Source organism: Castanea sativa, chromosome 5 (genome assembly GCF_040712315.1).
Source record: "Castanea sativa cultivar Marrone di Chiusa Pesio chromosome 5, ASM4071231v1".
In the NCBI taxonomy this organism is placed as follows: domain Eukaryota; kingdom Viridiplantae; phylum Streptophyta; class Magnoliopsida; order Fagales; family Fagaceae; genus Castanea; species Castanea sativa.
The window spans coordinates 12,676,062-12,689,363 of NC_134017.1; the positions used below are offsets into that span (position 1 = coordinate 12,676,062).

Here is a 13,302-nt window from a genome sequence, read left to right on the forward strand (position 1 = left end):
CCCCCCCAAAAAAAGTAACAAAACGCTAATCCTAATTTGTTTATTAGCCACTGTTTTGATCAAGTTAAGGATTAAATCTTCAATTTGGGTCCTCAATTTCACGGTTTATTGATCAATAAGATATATATATATATATATATATATATATATATATATATATATATATATATATATATATATATATAGCCTAAATCCATTAATCATACTTCTAAACATTCTCTAATTTTAACAATAGCAATAGGATTTAAGTAAAATTGATCTTTGGCTAAATAGGTCAAAATAAATAAACTTTGACTACAAAATTAGAAAATGACTTGCATCACTATTACATGCATTGCGCATGACTCTTTTTTTTTTTATGAAAAAAAAAAAAAAGTTATGTGCAATGCATATAATAATTGCACATGACTCACTTTTTTGATACAAAATAGAATTTTTACTTTTTTGCACATGACACACTTAAAATAATTGTATACAATTACAATCACATAAGTGTATTGTATACAAGAAATTGATCTTTGGCTAAATAGGTCAAAATAAATAAACTTTGGCTACAAAATTAGAAAATGGCATGCATCACTATTACATGCATTGCACATGACTCTTCTTCTCTTTTTTTTTTCTTTTTTTTTTTGATAAAAAAAAAAAATAAAGTTATGTGCAATGCATATAATAATTGCACATGACTCACTTTTTTGATACAAGATAGAATTTTTTTTTTTTTTGCACATGACACACTTAAAATAATTTTATACAATTACAATCACATAAGTGTATTGTATACAAGAAAAAAAATATTAAGTGAGATTATATTGCTTAAACTTGAACTCATCCACTGAATTTTTAGGAACACAACCAAATACCAAAAGATAAACCTTCTTCCCTAAAAGATATTCTCAAGTGAAACCATTTCCAGCATAAAACTTTTCATGCTAAATGAATCCAACTCCAACCCATTTAAGCATCTAAATCACTAAAGTACTCTTATAATTAGTAGTGCAACTATAGTCTCTCCTTAAACTTTAGAATTGAGTCATGTCTAACTATTGGTTGTAAGGAGTTTGCCCCCTACCGTTAGCTTTTTTTTCAAAATTAATTTTAAAAAAATTATTTTTAAAAGTTTAAAGATATAAAGTAAAATATTTTCAATAGTTTAAGCCTCTAAGGACGAAAAATAAACTTTCAAGAGTTTATGGTTAAAAAAACAAATATTTTAAAGTTAAAGGACAAAAAAAAATTGGTAAAGTTCAAGAGTTTATGGTTAAAAAATTTGGTAAAGTTTACCCTTTATATTATATATATATATTGTGAAAATGTTGTGAAAGTTTGTTCCAACTTTCTTGTCTAACAAAGAACAAAGGGAATAGTGAGATCATTTTCTTGGGAAACAAGGAAAGGTGAGACGGGTCTTCATCTTTGAGGTGCCTCTGCCAGTGGAACTTAGGTAATTCTTCTACATAGCTTTTCTAGTTTACTGAACTCTACTTGCTTCAAGAACTAAAACGTGTTTTCATCTTGAATGTTTCCCATTTTTCATTTGTGTGAAAGTAGGGAAAATAATTTCAGTACCAATTAGAAACTGTGTTAATGTCCAAAATTCTTTCTCTGGGTTGTGGAAAAATAAGGAACGCAAAAGAAAAGGAATGAAGGAAATTTTAAATCCTTTATTACTTTGGTTCCCCTGAAATATGAAAAGAGAGGACAAGAAATGAAGGAATTTAACTCAAAGAAGTACTCTTCAAATGTTACTTATCAGGGAATCTAGTGCAAGTGCAGAGTTCTTGGCTGTCCTGGGTTCTTCATTTTATCTGAGATAAAGTAGTGGGAAATATGTATTTATTTATTTAGTTCCTCTTTCTTTTATTTCTCTTGGTAAAAATACAGAGGTTAATATTTATATTCTATTTATTTTTTCCCTGAGAAAAGAGGATATTTTTATTAATTTTATTATTTAACTGAAATTTATCTTATATTATATTTTCTCTTGAATATTACTTAGAACTCTACTTGCTTCGTGACTTGGTGGGGTTATTCAAATTTTTCACAGACAAAATTGAAACTTTTGAATGGAGATGAAAATCGAATTCATGCCCGAAAATTTTCAAGAACTGTGTAATGTGTATATACTATTTAGCCCAATCAAGATCATATGCTATTTAATAAGCACTTGTATGTTGTATGTATGATGTATGTGGTGGTTTTTTTTTTTTTTAATAAGATAGAAATTCTACTTTAATTTAATCTAAATATAGATGTGTGTATAATTTTCTCTTAAAGATTTGAAGCCGGCTTTTACCTTTCACTCTTTATACTTGTATGTGGCGATTTTGAATTGTAAAAAAAAGGATTAACATTTTTGAAGTACAAAAAAGGATTAACTAATATATATATTAGTCTCATCACAAGTGTGGGTGATGAGGCTCTTTTTTGGGGGTGGGAGTTTAGTGTCATAATTTTCATTGATACCAATTTGAGCAACGGTTGATGTCTTCTTCCAAATTGATTCCTTCCATCCCATATGACATTGCCTTGATATGATTTGGGAGCATAATGTTTCATCAATTAAAAGCATCATATCTGTGAAACCTTAGTTCTTGACTTTCTTATATAACTTTTCCTGTGCAGGATGTCTCAACTCTTTGAATTGCGTATTTCGCCAGAAATTGAAGAAATTTCATGTATGGAACCAGCTGGTGGGTGGAGCTCCAACAACACTTTTAGAATTAAGCTCAAATGTGGAAATTGCAAGGATGATACAAAATTCCTCCCACTTTGTATGGAAAAAGTCACCAAATCTCCTAGCTGCAATGCTCACATTATTCACAAGGTACGTAGTTTTTATTCCTTCTTCTTCTTGCTGTTGTTGTTGTTGTTTTTTTTGTTTTTTTGTTTTTTGAGAAACTCCTTATTTTTTTAATTGTTTATGTTTTATCCTAGATATTGAATTTAATACATAACCAAGAGCTAGTGGATAGGCTAAATTAAGAATTAGATGCCTTTAAAGGAGAGCTAGGTAGCATAAGCTAATGCGCTAATATACGTTCACTGTGTTTTTAGTGTCGGTGCAAGAACGTTGGAACTGTCCAGATTGTCAGCTTGTTGCATGGGCACCTAACAAAAAATGGACATATTAGGATCATGAAATTGGAATGTAAGAAAATGGAACCAGTTGATGTAGCCTTCGATTTTCAGTGGCAGGCCTATGACGTAAGACATTAAAATTACTTCTTTGATTATATTTTGAGTATAAATGCATTCTAATGATTTCTTTTTGCAGAAAAATGGCAATCTATCTGATGAATTTGAATTTACTGCTGGTGTGTCCCCTCGATTCAACGTTGCCCAAAATATGACCACACAGCAACCTCAAGTGACTGGCTTAAGGGGATATTTTGAAGTGATGGATGGTTGAAAGAGTTGACCTCATTACATGTAGTAAGTATTGCAATATGACATCTTTCATTATCACTGGCCGGACTTGGTGGACTGAAGCTATTTTAGATGATACATAATTATTATATATAATATTTTAAAAGAAAACTCTATGTTGGCTTATAGATACAGACTGAAGCTATTTTGAGAGCTTTTAATGTTATGTTAATTAAAAGTAGGAACCTAGCTGCTATGGCAGCAAGGCAAGCTCCTAATATTGTGATGTTATTTAACTCCTTTGCCTGGCATTAGGAAGCCAAAAAGTCTCAGAATAGTTTTTTACAGTTTTTTTTTTTAACCGCATATGATATGCAGTAGTACTTTTTGAACTGGAATGCATGAAACATTATTGTTTATGAAAAATGCCAACATAGTTTCATAAAAATAAGTGGAATGTATAGCTAACAACAATCAGAATCACTACAAATATATCAATGATCAATTATATCACTATCTTCACTCTGTACAGAGTCTTGACCATAAGTACCAAAGAAACCCCTAAGTTTCCAATCATTAATTGAAAATAGAAATTAAAAAAAAAAAAAAAAGATATAGAAAGGTTTGAAAGAGTAAATCCTAAATAATTAAAGGAGGTTTTAAGGATACAGTAAGTATAACCACGTAATTATAACGTCCACTGTTTTACAGCTCCTTCATTTTGCTTTACCAAGTACAAAATCTAAACTTTTCCTTGTCCCAGTCCTTTCAAAAGCAAACCTATAGCTCAGCACAGAAGATAAAGCTATCAAGAATGTTATGCAGAAACCTACTTTTTGGTTTTCTAAATCCCAATGGCCATTGAAATATAAAGAATTCCAAAGTTCTATTATCTTCAATTCACGGTGTTTAGAGCATTAAACATAAAAAATAGTTCACATTATCCAATGTGGGCAAGCAATTATTCCACGATAAATTATTGCTTTAGATTCTAATCTTGTAATAGCTTAAGTCGCCTCTCCATGCAAATGGTGATCCCAATCCAATCTAAATTGAATCGCATGATTTCTGTCAAGGGTAGGCAATATATCAAACAATGTCTTGCAATTAAGAAGCCTCTCATCTTCAATCCCAGGAATACTGATGATCTTTGCTCCTTTTAAATGATGTCGCCAACATTTCGGATGACAAGAACAGCAATAGTCTAGATCTTCTCTATTTAATACTTTCTCACATAGAACCTAGTGTTTTATGTAAATTAGAGTTCAAGTAGTTAGCTCCAGCAAGAGTAATAATTCTGAGACAAATTAGAATTATTCCTAATCTTCATTGCTTTTCATAATCTAAATAATTGCATCCTAGCCACAGCCCACATATTCGCAGCTGGCATCAAGAAACTACGTTCTCTTTTAGTAATATAAACAAAACATAGTGAGAATATTTAAAACAGAGTCTTGGGCACAAAATGGAGGATATTTATTACTGTCTTCAGGGAAGTAAGTGGAACTACTAACTAGGTCAAGTGTTTGTAGCATGAGTGTTGCTTGAATTCTGTTTATAGAGGGAACTGCCTGTTTGGTTAGAGATTTAAAACAACAATTTTCAATATTTAAATACTGCAAATTATGGGCCTATTTCAACATATTAGGAAATTTTAACAAAGACGGTGTGAGTCACAGTTCACATTTTAGTGTTTAAGCACTGTGTTTTGAGAACACCTCAAGAGTAGTTTTCAGCTTTTAAGTCACAGCTTTAAGTGACATTGTTGTAATTATTTTGATAACCATGAACCCATAGGGTGTTAACAACAAATAAAAAAAACTTTTTCTTTAAAATACATACTCATACCAAACACTCAAATTGAATTTATTTTTTTTCACTTTTGAAAATATGTTATTAGAAACATAATAGCAAGCACATTTTGAATGGACACCAACAGTCTCAAAGTTGATGTCTCTTGAATGGAATTTTTTTTAGACAGACCTATTAAGGGGTTTTAAGTCCCAAATCCCCAGGGGCTATGGCTTGTGGCAAACGAGGCAAGGTTCATCATAAAAATCATTTATAATAATAATAATAATAATATGTAAATTTATTACCAAGCACTAACTTCAGCAACTTTGTTACTCGACGAGAATTAACACTAGTTTAAAAAACAGAACAAAAATTAACCAAACTACATTATTACTTCATAGAAAATGCTTTTTCTGAATCTTAATAGTTTGACATCAGGAAGGATAGGTATTTAAAATCAGACACCACTTTTCCCTTATATTTTAACATCTGAATAATTGTATATGTTAATCACTAACATGCAACAGATGAAAACCCACCTTAATCTAATCAACTTGTTAAGTGCAACTTAGTAAAATAGAGGCACTCTAAAATCTAGTAGAAGAAAAATCATACCTTTATGCAATTCTCCCGGGACTTCAAACCTGTTCGCAATGACAGTTTTTTTGGATAACAACTCCAAAGCAAGCCATCTATAAGACTTCCATGATCTATTGTATCTATGAACGGTGGTGTCATTCGTAGATCTATCGTCATGTGTTCCAGTTCAAATGATGGAGGAATTGTAATTCCTTTCAGTTCTTCAAGACTAAATGCAACCTTTATAATCAATGCAAAGTAAAAAGGTTTCAGAAAACAAAAGGTGAAATTGAAAATATAAAACCACGCTGAAGAAAAATTGGTTGAAAGTAGATAAACTTGCATTAGTGGGCATACCTCTTGACACAAGATTCTTAGGGTCAAAACTTTTCTTTGATTTGACATTACTAGAAATTCCCTCAACTTATGCAACCATAGAGTGTCAATATGATCGTCTTCGAGTAATGTAAAAGTAAGGTTAAAAGGACAGGGAGCATTCCTAGAAGATATCATAGGAATAACATTCCTGAGGCTGTGAAATTGGAATGATGATAGATTCGGACTATCAATATCAACCTCCAGCAGCTTTTGGCATGACATAATTATTAAATACCTAAGCGACTGCACAGAAATCTTAACTCTTTCCAACATTTTGCAGTTACAAACTTCCAAAACTTCAAGGTGGGAAAATCTAGAAATATTGGATTGAAGCCACTGGTCTGTAATCCACAAATCTTGTAAGTATAATTCTGTCAAATTTTGACATGCAGTGATGTCTAGTAGACATTCACCTGAATAACTAAATCTGAAATATTCAAGATTTGTTGCTTCAACTCTGACAATCTCAACTTTTTGGTCGAGGGGCAGCACATCAACTCTACAAAGTTTAGGAAGTTTGGAGATGTCTAGAGTTTTCCATCCGTGACATCCTGTTATACCAAAATCGGTGATAAAAGGGCAACTACGGAAAATAGCTTGGATAACCTCTTCGTTCACACAAATTTTACTAAGCCACAACTTTTGTAGGGAATAATAATTCAAAGCACTCCAAGAAAATGGTTGCTCTAACTTGCAATTATTAGTTGATTTTGCAAAAAATATTGTCCCAGGCAAGCAATACCACGTGTTCCTTTTGGTTCGAACCCGAAGATCTATCTCTTTGACACCGTGTTCCAAGGCCATACCTATCCATTTATGAACCAATGAAGCCAACTTGAAGTCAACAAGGGTCATGTTAAGTATAAACTTCTGCATCGGCAACTGATGCTTGTGAAACCTACTTATAGATTTATCCACATCATTCATGAACTTTTCAACTCTTTTCTGAGTCTCTGGACGCGTATCTGGCAGGGGAGGTGAATGAAGGTTAAGGTAATGCCTTTGATTAAAATCTAAAATGGGGAATGAGGACCATACACAATTCCATTTCTTGGACAAGAGACCAGTTTTAGCTGCCTCTTTTCGGGAAAGGAGGGATAAGATGTGATGCAGGATAAAGTCTGGTAAATCCGATATCCGATCCACAGTATAAATTTTTTCATCCATCACGTGCCTCTCTACGCTCATCAATTTTCTACCTTCTGCTTTTGTATCATGATATTTGCCAAAACATTAAAATATATATTTACACATATAATTAATTAATTATAAGAAACCCAATGGTACAAATCTAAGCAAAAAGTAGATAGTTAATCTAAAACAAAGGATTCGAAAAAGAAACACAAATTATTAATTCTACTTGCAAAATAAATAAAAATTTAAAGGCCAACGAACTCAATTGTAGGGTGTCTTGATATATTTGTTATTAGACAATTTTTTTTTTAAACAACAAAAAATTAATATGAAAATCTTATAAATGAACAAGAAATTCATAAACAAGTTGGTAGATAATGCAATAATACAACAAAAAGATAACAATATTCAAACATGCAATATAGCAATTATTAATTACATAAAAGGACAAGATTATTTTTCAATTTATTTAGGGCTTCCAGAATTTTACTGATAATATTTTTTACAATTGTTTCAACATTACCAATAAAATATTGTAATTTTTACGAAAAAAAAAAAAAAAAAAACTTAGTTTTGGTTTCGGTTTTGTTGAGTACTAAATTTAATTTAATGAAAAGAAACTAACACGTTTTCATGGGCTAGAATATTTGGCTCTCCGTTCTCCCATCAAAACAAGACTGACTAATTGTTCACAAGCAGATAGATCAACAATTAATCCTTTTTTTCTCCCACAAAAAATCACTCTTTTCTTTAAAATACAAAATCAAATCTTTTTTCCCTACCTTCAGCATGAAAAGTTCATCAATAATTAACCTTCTTCTTTTACCTCAAAAATACAAAAACTTAACCTGTTTTCCTATAAAACTCTAAGAAGACAAGATCAACTTTTTGAATTATCATAACAGAGGCTTATGAAACAACATTATTTATGAACGCTCAACATAGTTTTCATCAAAATAAGTCTGAATCTATAAGCCAACAAAGAGAATTATTGCAAACTTAAAACAACAACAACAACAAAAAATAATAACTAAAAACAGAAAAGAAGTAACCAAAAATATTACCTTTTGAGTAAAGGTTGAAACTTGAAGAGGCACTCTCTGTGTCAGGTTGAAACTTGAAGAGGCAGTACGTGTGTCAGGCATATGTTTATATATACATACATATAGGCGGTGGTTTACAACTCAAGATGGGTAAATTTGTAAAAGCGTCAAACTGCACGCTTACCGATCAGTTCATTATATCCGTATCTTACTAACATGCTCTTTAAATTTCTCTCTCTATTATTTTTATTATTATTATTTATTATGGGCTCCAGTGCTCCAAGGCTCCAAGTGTGAATTCTAATCCTAAGCGTAGTTGTCTTTATTTTAAATCCTAAAGAAATTCCTAATACCCAAAGGAAGTCGTAAAGAAAAAAGGAAAGAGAGAAAACAAAATCATTTCAAGCAAATATCCGATCATGAAGGGACAATTTCTGTAAAACAAATAAAGATCCCATCTTTTTCCTTTAATATAATAAACCTCGTTTATCTGGCATTTGCTTTCATTACTTAAAAAATATATATAGAATAAAATAAAGAGAACGAAAATAAAAAAATATGTGGTACATTCTCTAGTTTGTCAGCAAATTCCGCTTCGGGGGGCCATGTAAAAGTAGTTAAATTCAATCAAGACTTGACACACAAGTAGGGTGTGAGAACGTGTCTGTCCCTAGCATTACTCGTTATTTACTAAATACTTTTGGCTTTAGTTTCAGTTTGTTCAGAGAGAGAGAGAGAGAGAGAACTAACTGTTAAGTATTAAGATACCAAATCAACAAGCAAGTGGTAGAGGAAGATTGGGCAGAGACACCTGAGAGCAACGATTGAACTAGGGCAGAGGGTCTATCAGTCTAGGGCGATCCAGGCATGGTGGTTAACCTGTTGGCCACTAGCAAACTTTTTATATTGATGATGTTATCCACAATTTGCAGAGAAACTAATAAGGGATACCAAAAGTTTATGTATAATTTTTCTGTAATCACTTCTTTGAGGGTATTTTAAGGAATTAACATTCTAAAAAGTAAAGAACCGCTACGTCCACAATATTTTTACAACATTTTCAAAACAAATTCTATGTGGGAAGTTGTTATTGGTTCTAATTTGAACCTATTATATAAATTAATTTTTTAACCACTAATAAAGGTCAATAACAACTTGCTACTCAGGATTTGTTACGAAAGTGTTGTGAAAATATCTCTAAAACATGATATTTGCTTCAAATTGGCATGAATTTGGGGAGATATATTTTATTTTATTTTTGGGGCTGATTTGTGTTGTTTTTGTTTGGGCCTTTAGGTGATTCATATTTGTTTGGGCAATTTTTTGGTTCAACCTTAACGTGCCAAGATTTCAAAGTAGTCAATTTTTTTTTCTATTGGACTCAATATTTTTTTTTTTTAGGGTTGCAACCCATGTAAATTTAAAATTATTGTTTAGGGTACATAATCTTTTTTTTCAAGGTGGTCAACACCACAGCGCCGTCCCTTGGCAGCAAGTCAATCATTCCCTCACTGGTGGCTCACAATCACAGATTGAGATAAGGGATATACCCTAGGTAATTATAATGAATGGTTTGGATTAAAAGTTGGAAAAAACAACTTTCATTCTCATCCATTAAATAAAAAATATTTAAAGAAATAAAAGGTTAAAGTTAATAAGAATGTAGAAAATTTTGTGTGTGAAATGTGGGTAACTTTTGGAAACATCCCACTGGTATTTATGAAATTTTTTGAGATGTGACTTTGCACAAATTTTAATTTCGACGGCTAAATAGTATAGGGGTGGCATTAATTTAGAGGCAAATATTAATCAATGATTTAAGTTGAAAATCTAGGAACTCTCAATAGTTTCAAGTTAAATAAAAGATGTCGACCTGTTTCTCACCTCATGTTGGTAAAATAATCTCCTTCTTTACCTTCCATCTTCTATAAACAATCCCACCAAATCATCAACTTAGTAGAAATGTAAATGAAAGCCAAAAGAGATCCATTGTACGCTTAGAAAGTGGGCATAAAAAATTATTCCCCTCCTCAAAATATCATGGTCAAAAAACAAATGTTTAATTAGGCTATGAGCAAAAATTACCTCTAGGCCCAAGCTTGGAAAGTAAAGTATTTATCTCAAGCTTTTAGAAGCACGTACCCTATTGAAATTAGTTCGGTAGTCATCCCCGCATACACGTCCACCCTTTACATATCAAAAGTAGTTTGCTCCAAATTGATTCTACACTCAGAATATTCAGTTGGGGAAAACCAAATGACCCTTAACATATATTTCCCAAAATATTGGTCCAAAGTATGCCGGCCAAACGATTGTGAGGGATTGGTAATTTGGTATTAAATACTTGAAATGTGAAAATTTTTCTCAAAGCTCCTTTGTGCAAACAAAGTTGTTGGCTATGGAAAGGGATGTGGGAAACCAAACCTCTCTTAGAGAAATGTGCTTGCTATCAAATAAATTCTGTTCCAGATACTAACATTTGGGAGGATCCTTGGATTCCTTCCCAAATATAATGTAGTCCTTCCCAAATAAGAGTTGTCCCGGCCTGATGATATAAATTAGGTTCCTCAAATAAAAGACAATTAAATTCAACTAGAGCCTTTAACTTACGTTCTTAATTATTTGATATCAATACCATCACCCATATACTCCAATTATCTGATTCTCAAGATAGGTACCAAATAGCCAAGGAAACTTCAGGGTCAAATATGGAGCACTTTGACCTTCCAAGTCCTTTATCCAAGCAAGATTGGAAACAATTGTGAAAACTCAAAATTCATGAAAGGTTCAAACTGTTGCTTTGGAAAATAGCATAGGATATCTTATCTACCAAATTAGCCTAGAATAAAAGATGGCCTCAAGTTGATCTAGACTGTGTGCTTTGCAACCTACATCCGGAATCCATCGAGCAGTTTTTTCATCCGCTGCCCTATAACCATTACAACTTGGTCTCTTTCCATTTGGCCCCTATAAATTCTTAGTACATACATATATTGAGCCACTTGAAGCATATAGTGTATATAGCGTGCAAGTTTTATAATATTAAAATTCAAAATCATGATACATGATTAAAATATAAAATTTTATTTTAAATTTCTTGAAATTTTTGGTAATAGAGATTTAGTTGGAATAGAGTTTTAATTTTTTTGAAACTTAAGTAATATAGTTTTATGTAGAGTAAACTATTGGTAATATAGTTTTAAATAGAGTAAACTTCAGATAATAGAATTTACGCTAAGGTTGATTATATCTTAATAAGAGTGTAAACACTTCTTGCATAGTAGAGAAAATGGTTAGGACAATCACAAATGTAGGCAATTTTATTGTTATGCACTTGGTAATTTAGACAATTTAAGGAAGAACATAGCAGGGATTACTTAGAGGGCAATCAGCCTCCTAAGCATAGAGGAGAAGAGTTTGGTTAATTTTCTGGATAGATATTTTATTCATCTCATGGCAGCTTATACAAAATTCCTTCTTAGCACTTTCTGGCCAGCTAACTAACTAATTGTTCAGTAACTAACTCACTAAAGTTGTGTTTGGCATTGGCTGAAAAATGCAGGTTTTTTTTTTGGCTACTATTCATAGGTCTTATTGCACTTTTTGGTATTATTTATGGTTCTCACTGTACTATTTCAGCTAGTTTTTAGTTTTATCTATAGTACTTTCAGTAACAAGTTTTTAGTTTCAGTTAAATAAGTTGTTCTAAAACGGATACTAACAATACTAACAAACAATGTAATACATGTAGTTTCAAACTTTCAATATATCACATTTCGTACAAATGCATTATAGCTAACATTTTTGTAACATTTATAAAATATTTTTTTTATCATACAAATTTAGACAAAATTTATTACAAACTTCGGATATATGCGAAATATGAAAGATGGAATCTTTATACAGCACACATAGACAGCTATTTTATTCCACTTTCACTTTGTAATGCATACATAGAGTTAAAAATAAAAAAAAGTTACACATAAATAATGCCTTGTAACAATAATAATCAATTTTTATTTTGTCAAAAATACCCCAAAAGGGTTTTACCTAGACCATGATATTGCCCCATCTCCTCCAGCAACTTCCTTTTATTTAATAAGCATAAATTGAAGGGATCCAACCCTGAATCCAAACCACACAAAGGGGGGCAATGTGATAACAGGCAATTGGTGCAACCTTTTTTGTTTGACAATTACTATCTTGCCAAGGGAGTCTGTTCCTTATGGTCAATTCCACTAATTTGGTCTGAATCAGACTCAAACCCTCCATGCCTTCGAGCCAATTCCATTGCTAAACATCGCTTTAACTCCATCACTACATGAGTCATGGTTGGCCTTTCAATTGAAGTGGGAGATACACAAGCCATTGCCGCTTCTATTACTTTCCAAGCAGAATTAACGTCAAGGCCTCCTAACCTCGGATCCACAATATTCTCAACATCCCCTTTTTCAAGCATAGAACTAACCTATTTAATTATATGAACTTTCTTAGAATTTTTAGTTATTGCAGGACGGCTTGCGATTATTTCCAATAGAACAACCCCAAAGCTAAAAACATCACTTTTTTCATTCAACTTGTTTGGTGCATAGTACCTGTAAGCCAAAGAAGTTTCAAATAAGCATTTGAGAAGTGCTGTTTTTTTTTTTTTAAAGGAAATTTGAGTGGTTCTAGGACCACAAACTACAATTTTTTGCCATAACTCTAATGTGGAAAATTGTGAATGGTTTTCTATCACTTATATATGAACCTATAATTTTTTATTCATCACTCACACTTTGTTGTATCACACAAAGAAGTTGTGTATAATTGGTATGACACTAGATTTTTTAGTATTTGAGTATACATCGATCATACGTGGTAAGTGAAATTTTATGTAATTAGGATAAAATTATGCATCATATGTGGCTAGTGAGCTTTTCTGTAATTAGGATAAAAGTTAGAAATAAATATTTTATTTATAAAAATTGTTACTCTTTCTTGCAAAATTTGATTTAATAATTTT

At 31.7% G+C, this 13,302-nt stretch overlaps 2 protein-coding genes across 2 annotated transcripts; one reads left to right on the forward strand and one right to left on the reverse strand.

The window, feature by feature from the left end:
* The first annotated feature begins 2,626 nt into the window (after positions 1-2,626).
* On the forward strand, positions 2,627-3,412 carry LOC142634746 (uncharacterized). The gene is made up of 3 exons (XM_075809012.1): positions 2,627-2,827; positions 3,058-3,207; positions 3,278-3,412. Exons 1-3 carry the CDS (start codon positions 2,627-2,629, stop codon positions 3,410-3,412), a joined length of 486 nt encoding a protein of 161 aa, XP_075665127.1.
* Positions 3,413-4,376: 964 nt separating this feature from the next.
* LOC142634747 (F-box/LRR-repeat protein At5g02910-like) lies at positions 4,377-7,287 on the reverse strand. The gene is made up of 3 exons (XM_075809013.1): positions 6,100-7,287; positions 5,779-5,982; positions 4,377-4,610 (listed from the first exon to the last, which is right to left on the reverse strand). Exons 1-3 carry the CDS (start codon positions 7,285-7,287, stop codon positions 4,377-4,379), a joined length of 1,626 nt encoding a protein of 541 aa, XP_075665128.1.
* Between the last annotated feature and the right edge of the window lie 6,015 nt (positions 7,288-13,302).